This window comes from Schistocerca serialis, chromosome 7, assembly GCF_023864345.2.
Source record: "Schistocerca serialis cubense isolate TAMUIC-IGC-003099 chromosome 7, iqSchSeri2.2, whole genome shotgun sequence".
Classification (NCBI taxonomy): Eukaryota; Metazoa; Arthropoda; class Insecta; order Orthoptera; family Acrididae; genus Schistocerca; species Schistocerca serialis.
In genome coordinates, this window is record NC_064644.1 from 503,609,482 (window position 1) to 503,622,278 (window position 12,797).

The following is a 12,797-nucleotide window of genomic DNA, read 5'->3' on the forward strand; positions in this document are numbered from 1 at the left end:
GGTTCAGCTGCTCCTTCCACACTGCATGTGCTGGATCCAGTCCACCATCGTGGTATCCGTTTGGCCACTGGTGCCTTTCCTACTAGCCCTGTTGATAGTCTGCTGGTTGAAGCTGGGATCCCCCCCCCTCCTTTCCGTTTGGCGGTCCCAGCTTCTGGTGTCTTATGCACTCGCTATCCATTCCTCTCCCACTCATCCTTCCTATTCTATCCTGTTCCCAGACCATGGAAGTCGCCCACCCGACTCCCGCCCACGGGCGGGTTTACCGGTTGGGCTCCGCCTTGCGTCTCTTTGCCGTGATTTTCAGCTTCCTTCTTTGTTCTGTCTTCCTCGCTCCCTCCCCTCCACCCCCCCTTGGTTAGTTCCTCGGCCTCGACTTCGGATGGATCTCCGCCGAGGTCCGAAAGATTCCATCCCCCCGGTGGTGTTCCGTTCCTTTTTCCGCCAAATTTTACGGGAGTTTCGGGATGCTGTTGTTTTTTACACTGATGGCTCTAAATCTGCTGATCATGTGGGGTATGCCTTCATGTCGTCTGTTGGAACAGAAAATCATCTGCTGCCACCTACATGTGGGGGGTTTACTGCGGAATTGATTTCAATTTCCCAGGCCCTTACCTTTATTAAACAGTCCCAACACAACCGCATTTTGTTATGTACGGACTCGATGAGTGGCCTTCTTGCTATTGACCGGTGTTTTTCGCGCCACCCCTTGGTCTCTGCCATCCATGACCATCTCGCTGATATTCACCGTGCTGCTTGTTCCATTGACTTCCTTTAGGTCCCTGGCCATGTGGGTATCCCGGGTAATGAGCTCGCTGATTGTTTGTCTGGGGGAGCAGTCACTAACCCCCGTTTTCTTTAACCCCTCCTGCAGCGGATTTACGGCTTCACATCAAATCCCACTTCGCACAGTCATTGGCCAATTCTTGGGAGGCTACTCCCCTGTCTAATAAACTTCGTGCGATGAAGGTGATACCAGGCCCATGGCATTCTTCCTTTCACCTCTCCCGAAAGGACTCGACCACACTGTGCCGTCCCCGCATTGGCTATACCAGGCTGACCCATGGTTTTCTTTTGCGTGATGAGCCACCCCCACTTTGTGGTTGTGGAGCCTTCCAGTCAGTAGCCCACATTTTGGTTGAATGCCCCCTTCTTTTGGCTCTGCGTGCTAAGTACAGACTCCCCCACATTTTACCTTTGATGTTGGCTGACGATTCCCGGATGGTCTCTCTGGTTCTCGGTTTCCTCCGGGAAAGTGGTTTTTATTCTCAGTTTTAAGGTTTTTAATCTCTCTCAGTTGTTGGGGCAGGGCGGTGAGTGTTTGGGTGTCTCCCACTGTAAGCCGTGTTCGGAGATTCCCAATTCACCTCCCTGACCGAGCTCCTCTTTTCTTCCCCTTTTACTCTGTTTTTACCCTTTTTTAAGGATTGGTTAGTCTCCTTTTCCCATATGTGCTTCTACATTCTAGCGGTTGCATCTTTTAAGTCACAGGTGGTCTTGCCTATGCTGCTTCAGCATAGCGTTGGGTTCATTCTCTTGCTGACTTCCCTCATTTTGTTTTTACCATTGACAACATGCCTGCCCTTTTACGTTTTTAGCTTTTTCCCTTTTATTGTTCTGACTTTCCTGAGATGTCCCATTAGCGGAATGGACCATATTTGAAACAAGGGACTGATGACCTTGCTGTTTGGTCCCTTGAACCTCAAACAACCAACCAACGAACCACGTACAGTATCCAGATAAATATGTAAGAAGAGGAAGCAGTTTCTCAACCTCCTTTACATCTGTAGGTATTCATTCAATACGAATTGTCACTAACAGTTGATGTAGATGATCCAGTAGTGGTTTCCAGATCAACTGGAAATGTAGGGAGATTTTTTCATCAGTATTTGCAAGAGAAACAGTTACATTCCCAAAGAAACTGGATTGCAATGGAAGAAGGTGTTGAAGTCTTACCTTATATTCAGTTTCGAAGACTTGTCTTTACGATACTGAGTATTGCAAACCTGCATATGTTCTGTAATTGCCAGACCTTACCTCAAGAGCATCTGTCTGTATTTTACCTATTGAAAAGTACTTGAAGCCAAGTTCATTAATACAGTACTTGGCCATTTCAATTAGGCGTTTGATAGTGTCCTGTGGGTGTCTCGTGTAAGGCAGTTATACTTTAACCCCATCTGGTCCCAAACATTTAGCCAATCCTCGTTTCCTGTCAGTCAGTGGATGCTTAAGTGAATTTTTCAAATGTTCACCTTTGTATTTTGTTTGTACATTCCCCACTGACCACCAATTTTCAATTAAACTAATAAAATCTGCAGTACTCTGATATTCATACAAGTTGTATTTCTCGCCTAAAGTGAGAAGCCCCTGTACAACAAATGGATTGAAAACATTTAAAGCATATTTTACATTCTGCCTTTCAAAATTTGATGGACACAGAGATTTCATACACAAGCCATAGGAGTACTTAATGATTGTTTTACTTTTCAAGGCATGGAGTTTCTTCAGAGTAGAAAATGAAGCAACTTTTAATCTCAAAGTTTTGTCCATTTTTTCAAAATTTGGATATGTGAGGACCTGCTGGGCATTTTTCTGTTTGATGCAATTGTTCCGAATGCATTTCAACACATGCACACTATCAGTGATAAAAAATAATGGTGAACAACAGTCTGAAGGATGGGGATAAACCACACTCTTTTTTTGGTGATGTTGGAGAAATATGCCATACTTTTCTGTTTATGGAATTATCAGTCACAACACAAATCGCTTTAAAACCAATACTGTGCAAGCCTGTTATAACATTTTTAACATGCGTAAAAAGATCACATGCCTGAAGAGAGTTTACAGGCAGAATATGTGCAACTTCTTTAAATGAAAGCAAAAGGCTCTGGATCATAAAAACATATGCAGAGCTAGCTGCAGTGGCACCATTGAATGCAGTCCCTAGAATATTGCCTCCCTTATAGTCCAAGTATGGTTTGATGTGCATCTCATCTATTATTAATGAGACAACATGGTCCTCTGTCTAAATAACTAAACTTCTGTTAAACATAAGCAAGAAAGTTATCTTCCACCTGTTCCTTATGAGGGCTTGCACCAAACTTTAAACATATCTTTTGAAGTGTATGAGGATGTGGCACAAACATGTAATGAGACTTTCTCATAAACCTATAAGCATGTGGGGAAATTGAAAATAATATGGGACAGAAAACTGTAAATTCAGGAGAATACCTCAACCGTTCTTGGGCTACAGTCAAAAGTCTAACTTGTTCCATTAGAAATTCTATATTTCTCTCCTTTTCTTCTGTAACTTCACTAATGTTTTGCAACACATCACAGATTATATTAATGTTGTCCTGTGTGCTTTGAACATTGGTACTTACGGACAGTAGTAGTTCCAAAATATCATTCACTTGACCAATATCCTGAATCTTTTTTGGGAGAATGTGACTCTCCCTACAGTTTTTAAGGCTGTTTGTTCTTCAAAAGCATTTATCTCTAAATCACAAGTTATACAAGTGGACACTGGTAAAAATGGCACAAAATTTGAAGTGGCAATAAAAACAAATAATACACATTCCTTTTTCTTCACCACAGTCCAACATTCACTAAATGTTTCCCATTCCAAACAGCCCAAAAATTTGCTAAATGTTGTGAATCTTCTCCTGTCCTCAAACATTTTATAGGTACACAAGGATTCAGATATTGCAGCAGACACAAGCACTGTTGTCCAATCTTGTTCTTCTTGCTTCTGGGCCTTCTCGTTTATTCTGAATCACTGTCAGGTATTGAGGACGGTTGGGAAAAATTGATTGCACAGATTGACCTCTTAAGTCGCGGTGTGTAGAGTGGAGCCACTATTCTCCGTCCAGTTTTCTGATCAAGGCACTCTGTTTGTTTCAGAACGTCCTCTTTTGGAAAATGTAGTTCACATACCTGAAAATAATGACTGAAATTGAACACTAATTTGATTGTATTAGAGCTCATAACTTTGAATCTACACATCGTACTATTATTTTCAATGGAAATCTTTGCGAAAATCTGACTTGGCACAACACAGCTAACTGTATGACCTATACTCTGAAAAGCAGTCTATGCCTACATGAAGGTCAAATAAATCGTGCCTTCGAGTAAATAAAACATAATGTAGAAAATACGATTTCGTCTATTCAAGTGTGAATACTAATTGCTGAACTGACCGGTCAAAATTCATTTACTACGTAAGACTGACAACACAAAACCAGTAGTGGTGCCTGGGTACAATATCGTACAGGTCTTCAAAAAGTATAAATAAAGAATAAAGAACTATAAAAAACTGAAAACATGGAACACTATCAGATTTACTTACTTTGGAATATTTGGTTGGTGAAAATGCATCCCTGCGAATGGCGGCAATCCACTTGTGATGAAGGTTTTTGTCGTTAGGAAACGAAAACACATGGGACCTTAGGTCCATGTGGATAATTCCTGTTACAGCGAGGAACACAACACTTGTACACCATGGTGAAAACTCTCACTATAACTGCTGTCGTCTAGAAAACACAATAAGTAACGGCACTGCACAACCACGACTCACGCTCATACGCCATGTGGCATGCCTAGGCATTGTGACGTCACTAACGACTGATGACGTAGCGCCAGGGCCTTCTATAGAGTCGGTGGTGCTACAACACCGCCAAACTAGACACCACAGTATTTCGCCCTTTTTTCCTGGTGCATGGGCGTGAGGCGACTTCAATGATTTACACTGTGTTTTCATTGCATCCTGATGATGTGGACGATGACTACATTGGCCGGGTGTTAACCAGAGCTGAGGAAGCTTGGCAGTTAGCTCGACTCTGTACACTGCAGGTGCAAGAAAACAATCACCAAAGGTATGACGCAAGCCACTGCCCTGTTGTTGTCTACCAGCCTGGTGACCTCATCTGGATCTTCACTCCTGTTCAGAAGGTTGGTCTGTCGGAGAAGCTCCTCAGGTGCTACTTTGGACCTTATAAGGTTGTAAGACAGTTGTCTTATGTTACTTATGAAGTTGAAGATTTCGACCCCCACACAAGAAGATGAAAGATCAGAGATATAGTCCACATTCTTCAAATGGAGCCCTATAAGGATCCTGCAACCCGGAGTAAATTCAAAGCTCCAGGCAACAAGCGGAAAGGTGAAGAAGAGTGTAGCAAAAAAGAGTTCTAAGAAGATCACCACCAGGACGAGAATCAATCAGTCATCAGGTGTTGGACTATGCAGGACCTATGACTCGTTCCCGGACTAGGAGGACATAACACAGAGATGCTGTTTTGTTAAGGAGGGATCAGTGTCGCAGAAGAAGCTGAGTAGCTCCATGGTGTAGTGATTATGATACTAAACTATTGCATGGAGGGTCATGAGTTCAAAACTCACCTGGATTGTACAATTTTAATTTCTATATTCAGTTTGAGTACATTCTAGAAGTATCCATAAATGTCAAGAATCATTGTACTGGAATGTTCTGTAGCTGTATATATACTGTATGTGTTCTGGTCGGAGGCAGTTCGCTGTGCACTCTTGTATGTGCAAGTGCTGAATAAGCCTTCGTTAAGTGAAGTTAGTGTGTTCATCATTCATCTAGTTACACCTTCTTCTATGTGGCAATATTACCACAAACTTCTTTCTTTGGGTGCTCAGTAATTTTACCCATATCTTTATATATGTCCAATTTTTACTTATTGAACTCCTTAGTTACTTTATTTATACTTAGTTTCAGTAATTCATTCCCCACTACCCCTGTTTCTGTCTTAGAATGAGGCATACCAACAGATGACTCAATCTTTCCTTGTATTTTATGATGTATTAAATCAACTACATGCTCTTCCAAGCTAGCAAAAGTAGAGCCTGAAATAGTAGCCATCCCTAAATGATTGCTTTAGTCCAACACCCTTAATCTTACATATCAGCCTAAGGTTTGTTTGTGAACTATGTTAGACCCCTGCTCAGTTACTTCTTGTAATTGTTTTTAGGTCGTTATTCAAATTTTCTAATTGCTCTTTGACTTCATTACAAACTGAAGTAACTGCTTACTAAGACGGAAAGTGTCATTTGCAGTTGCGATGTTTTATTGCGAGTCTGTTGTTTTTCTGATGGGACTTGATGTGCCACTAGTGTGTGGTATTATTTGGCACCACAGTGGCAGCAGTTGGCTTGAGCATGGCATTTGATGTTCTTATTTCACTTTTTAATTCTTATTTACTGTTATTTATACTAGCAGTTAACTTCTATATATCAGCACTTACTAACACACTAAAAGTTCTAAACTATTGTGGCACCTCCATATCCATACTTCTTGTCACCAGTGGCATATAATATCTGTAATAATATGTATGTAATTAAACTTACATTAATACTGTTACAAAGCCGGCCAAAGCACTGTGGCACATTCAAAACCTCTGGTTGTGAATTCACTAGCTGTTTTTACTTCACAACACAAACTCCACCATCGAAAAGAATTCAAAACTAATCGAATTGGATTTTATAATGCTCACCAAATGGCCTTGCGTGCTTGCCATGTTGAGGTGCCAACGGGAAGCTGGATTGATGTGATGTTTGGATTATATGTAGCTGATGCTGCCACTACTGTTGGTTGATAAGCTGCGACTGTGATTCACAAGGCTGCTGTAAACTTGTTGTGGGACTGATGATGCAATTGAAGCCTTCCAAGAGATCTTACTACTAGAAGATCAGTTTCTTCTTTGTTGTAATTGTAGTCAGAGGGTTTAATAGTTATTCATCAGACTCAGATAACTTCAAAATTCTTAAGTTGCAGTGCTACAAACTGCTTTTGCACTGCATCATAATCTTAGTTGTTGACCTCCGTTGCTAAGGACAACAGCTGTCAACTTGCATAAATCTTTGTCCAAAACTTACCAATATTCTTTAACTGTTTAAATTTCTGGTTATTATTAATAATCTTCATCAGTTTTATTCATCCCCGACAGCATTTGTTCTGGGTCCTGTCACGGCTCCCACGTGTGATGTTCTGTACTGATTATTGTGATATCGAGTAGGGATGCAAAGTTTGGGAGCTACAGTTTCCTATTATTCACTTGCTCACCTTGTCATTTCTTCACACTTGCCAATATCTTTTAGTCGCACCTCATTTCTCATCGCACCTCATTTCTCAAACTGCTGTAGTCATTGGTGAAAGATAAGAGAAAACCTAATATCCAGATTCTCGAAATAAATATGATGCAGGAACATTGTGTCGTATAAGTACTCTCAATTACAGTGACCATGTGTAAAAAAGTTTTATTCAGAATGTCACAAATACTATGGACTATGTTCAAAATGGTTTGTCTTAGTTAACAGGTACCGAATTAGTATACAGATAGCAGTTTTTCTCTTGGGATTGTCATGGCTGTTGTTCTTCCATGACTCTCTTCATATCTGTAAGCTAGGATGTGACAACATGGAATAAATGACGGAAACGGCAGGTATCGTAAATGTAGTAAGATTGCTCTCATTGTTCCGGCTTGCAGGTACACCATGTCCACCCACCCTAGCTACTACACATAAAGAAAACAAACTTCTGAACAATAGACTATGCCGATTCATTACTTCACTAAATTTTTTTATGTTGGCAGTTGTCACTCATCATTTTGGTAGGTGCTTGTGCAACACAACACTGCACGAAAGTGATACTATGTATTACACACCATTTCCAACTTAAAAATTATAAGTGGAGACGTTCTGTGTCTCACCGAGAGAGTGATATGTTGCCTATTTGCACATTTCACTCAAATTTTAACCCTAACCTTGGTTTTTTGCACATTTTTAACTACAGAATTGGAGCCAAAGATGAACATACTTAGGAAATGTGCATGCAGACTTCAAATCCTCATTGTAAACAGGAAACAGATATGATATCCACCTCTCTGTCATGTGTTTTAAGTGAATGATATGATGTGTGTTTTGTGACAAGAGGAAGTTCATTTCAGTAGTTGCATGAACAGTACCATAATTAATACACTGTTTATCAAGCAATTACTGATAATACAGCCAGGCAAATGAAAATTTGAGCGTTATTATTTTACAAGTATCAGTACACTAAAAGGGCGAGACAGTTTAATATATTTAGGTCACTTGTGTGAAAATTAGCCAGTTACACAGTATTAATTAAACAGGTGAGTGTAGAACTATGCAGTCAACCTTTTGCCATATTCCTGCTGCCTGTATTCTTCTCAGCAGTGGTGGACAGTATGCTCTTACTGGTGAAGTGATTCACACTATCCTTTAAGAACCTTTGCACAAAAGATGCAAATAATTATTTGTGTTTCAGGAGCGGAAGCCTGTCAAAACTTGAATATCTTCATTTGTCGCAAATCTCTGATCTAGGGGATGATACAGTGATAGCCATCTCAACAGGGTGTCCTCAACTGCGAGAGCTGACATTGATTGAATGTGGTGGGCTCACAGCTGTTGCCTTCAAGTTTATCTATTTACTCACAAATCTGGAAAAGTAAGTGTAAGCATTCAGTATTCTGTACGTCGAGGTAATATGGCGATCGCCATCTGACTGCTGTGGGGCTGCCATATATTGCAGGTAGAGCATAGTAGCTGATAGTTCTTGTGGCTGTGCCAGTTAGTGTGAACAGAAGTGGCAGAACTTCCAGTAGTATCAGTATATTTACTTTTTGATTAATCATCTGAGTGATGTCACTGCTGATGATGTATCAGATGTGAACTGTAGAAGTTCTCAGTATATTGGATTTTTGACATATCAGAAAGAGTGATTCTTACTTAAATTTCTACTTTGGGGGTTCTGTTCAATTTTGTGCATAAATCAATACAAGAAATTTGTCATATTTTTATGAAAATGCTTTAAGGTTTCCTTGGCTTTTAAATTGAGGAAGTTTAATGGAGCTGATGTATTGTGTTGATTTTATATTAATACAGGTATCAGTGGTCTTCTAAATTGAAAATAGTATTTGAGTAATAGCAAAACTAACATTTTTAAACTGGTGTGTAGTAACTTAGTTCAGTATTGACTCAAAGGAATGATATTGAAAAATTGTAAAAATTTAGGTACCAACAGAAAATCTTTAAATGATGAATATGCCTACTCTTCTAATTAACATGTAACAAAAATTGTAAGAGACTCGCTTTTAAAACAGAGATATTGTTATTCTGCCTTTATAAGCTCATTTTCTCTTTATTGAAAGTGAGTGGTACACAATTCTTGTCACATAATTACACTAGCATGTGAGAGATGCTTACTTCCAATGTATTTGACACTCTCCTTTCAAAGCAAGAGCTTTATTAAGTACTTGACACTGAAAGCATTTCTGCTTCTCAGTGATAGTGGAGTCAACTTTTGAAAATTGCTACTCATTCAGGATAGAAATCAAAAAATATTCAAGTACTGTCTTACTAAAACATTATATGAGGTTTAAATATCTGAGGTTTAAATATCCGAGGTTTAAATATCCGAGGTTTAAATATCTGAGGTTCTTCCATACCTCTTAAGGATTTGCTCTGTGATGGACAGTTGTGGGAGTTGACAAGTAGGTGGATATTTCTGCTGAGTCAAGTGCCACTGCACAGTGCAAGTGTGCTCCCATTTCCTTGATTATGTAGTAAAAGTGACTTTTGAAGTGCCCTTATACCTGAAGCATCTGCTCCCAGCAGTTCTTAAATTTTAATTCGAATGTTACACATAGCATCACTTCTACCATTTTTTAGGGGTCCATATCTCACTCAGTAAAAATGGAACCATTATAGGATCACTTCATTGTCCTGTCTGTCTGTCTGTCTGTTAAAAGCCCTTTTTCTCAGGACTGGGTAGACATCTCAGGTTGAAATTTGTCACATACTAAGGTTTTTAGGCCCTTGGTGATGAATAAAATTTAAGCTTCTAAGTTAATGCAAGAAAAAGATACGGCCATTTATGTCATATATTTGATACTCTCAGAAACAAACTCATCAGAACCTTTAGGAGTACTTTGCATTGACTATAATCATGAAATTTGGCAAGAGGCAGAGTTTCACAGTACAAGTAAAGGAACAGCCCAAAAACTGTTAATTTGTAATTGTACAGCATTAAAAAAATTATTTTTTTATTTGTTATCCAACATCAAACTTGAAATTAAAACACTCTCAGAAATCTTCACCAATATCTTCCCAATATTAGTTTCAAAACAGGCAAAAATAGTAGACCTTCCTGATGTCTATATATATTATTAAATTTGTAGGGAACCCTCAGTGTACAAGTCCTACTTGCACCTGGCTACGTTTTGTAAACTATCTTCACCCATTAATTTTGGGAACAGTGCCTTGCTACATTATTTCTCTCTCTCTCTCTCTCTCTCTCTCTCTCTCTCTCTCTCTCTCTCTCATCACATGCAAATGCGTAGGTACTCACACTCCTGCATACACAAACGTGTGAATATGCACATGACTGGTTTACTTGTTTGAAAGTGGGAGGTCAGTAACCTTTTTATGGCTCAAGGTAGACACGTAATTTATTGTTTTGGCAGTTTCAAATATATCAGGAACTAAATAAGTTGTTCAGTGTTTGCATGTAAGATGCCCTTTAACGTTTTTAATAAAACAAGGAAAGATAAGCATTTTTAGTACAAATCATTTTATTGTTTCTCAAAGTATTTTACTTTAAAATTAATAAAATAAGAGAAAGGCAGCCTCCCACCTGTAACAGACTGATGTTTGGTGCATAAACAGCTATAACAGACCATAATATTCACTTGCAATCAAACTCTAGATCTTCCTTGAACAGAAAGTACAAAAATTTACACACAGTTTCCCAACCACACACTACCACAGTTGTAGCAACACTTATTACTGATTATTGTTTACTAATTATTAAAAGCAGTTGTCTGGGTTGAGGGATGTGGGGAGGGAATAGGAAAGGGTGCATGAAGCATAGAGGGAGTAGTGGGATGGTGTGAGGCAGATGACTTAGCTCTATAACAAAATGAGACAAAGGGTGTTCTGAGGGGTCAGAGCATGTACAAGATACAAGAGGGGGAAAAGAGCGGGAGAGGGAGATAAGAGTGGGAGGGGAAGAGAAGAGCAGAGGAGTGGTGGGTAGCGGAATGGGAGGAGGGAGAGGGAGGGTACTCAAGGTACCCTCCGCCACACATTGTCAGGTGGCTTGTGGAGTATGGATGTAGATGTAGAGGGAGGGGGTGGGGGGGAGGAGAGAGAGGGGGGGGGGGGAGGAATTGTCTCGTTAGCGAAACAATGACAAGAGACTGCTATTTGTTGTTACTTACACAGCTGCTTTCTTTGATAATGATCAACAAGAACCAAATAATAGACTGTTTATGATAGATGATGTTCTGAATGAAAGTTTAGCGAAAATTTTTCTCCGTTTCAAAATCTTTGGAGACGCCTCTTTAGTATATTACGTTCTGCACAGAAATTAGTCATCTTAGATTTAAAAATCTAGTCAGCTGCCATGCTTCATTTCTGACTGTATCACTATTCAGCATAAGAATAATACAAATATAAACATGAGATGATATGTATATTCTTGTGCGTTTGCTGTTGTCTCACTCTAATTTCGTAGTTTATTAGACAGACTGGAAGTAATTGAGATAGCAGCAAACATGTAAGAATACATGGCATAATGTTTAAATTCATATTATTCTTAGGGTGAAGAGAATACTGCATGTGATTCATGATTGATAAAAGTTCCTATTAGCAATCATCTCTTGTCACAGGTAGGAAAAAATTCAGATCGTTGATTTGTCCCAAACAGTCTTGCCAGTCGGATTTTCGTAGTACATTTTTAGTGATGACTTCAAATGCGGTGTGTGTTGTTGTTGTTGTTGCTGTTGTTGTTGTTGTTGTCTTCAGTGCGTGGACAGGTTTTATGCAGCTCTCCACGCTTTTCTATCCTGGGCAATGCAGAGTAGCAATACTTATAAAATAAAAATGAAAGTAACTTAGAAATTAAATGCTGAAATTTAAAACAATATTTTACTAGGTTTGTGATACATCTTATATGAAATGTTTAAAATATTTCATGCTTCTGAATCACGATCACTTGATTCTTTGTTACTAATTTCTTCATACAGAGCATTGTCCTCCATACCATCTGGAACACCGGATATCGAACATTTTTTAAATGCTTGTTGCGCAGTCTGATTTGGAATATTCTTCCATGCATCATAAATCCATTGGCACACTTGCGACAAACTTGCACGTTTTACACATCCTGTTGGTGTCAGTTGTCTGTTGCTTTTCAAAAGCCAGTCTGTGTACATGCGTTTAAGCTTGTCCTTAAATGGTTTATTCAAACAGATGTCAAGTTGTTGCAGAATTGATGTCATCCCTCCTGGAATTACTGCCAAGTCTGATTTCCTGTAATTTTCGTTTTACTGCAGGTGTTGTACGGCCTGCGCACGCATCTAATACCAACAGACTGCATAAACCAAGCATTGCGCCAGGACGACGATTCCACACACGCCTAATCTATTCCGGCACCATGTCCTCCGAAAACCAACCAGTTTCATTTGCTCGTACAATTACAGTTTTTGGAAATCCTTCCGATTCCAGTAAAGTCTTTCGCTTGAAAACTAAGAATATGGGTCATTTATGTCCATCTGCTGTGCAAGCAAGCATGACGGACATCCGCTGTTTTTCACCCAGTGATGTGAGAACCCTTACGTCTTTCTTACCTTTGGCATCAACTGTGTAATTATATGGCATGTCAAAATACAGGAGTATTGTCAGCATTTCCTATCTGACCAAGAAGGTATTGCTTTTCTGTGGGCCACCTAATTATGAAGCACTCAAATTCCACA

At 39.5% G+C, this 12,797-nt stretch overlaps 1 protein-coding gene across 1 annotated transcript in view; it reads left to right on the top strand.

The window, feature by feature from the left end:
- The first annotated feature begins 8,167 nt into the window (after positions 1 to 8,167).
- The window catches only part of LOC126413176 (uncharacterized), a 93,411-nt gene continuing 88,781 nt past the window's right edge, over positions 8,168 to 12,797 (top strand). Inside the window, exons 1-2 of the mRNA XM_050083071.1 lie at positions 8,168 to 8,226; positions 8,309 to 8,488. Coding sequence (XP_049939028.1) covers positions 8,168 to 8,226; positions 8,309 to 8,488 — 239 coding nt within the window. The remainder of the gene's footprint in view (positions 8,227 to 8,308; positions 8,489 to 12,797) is intronic.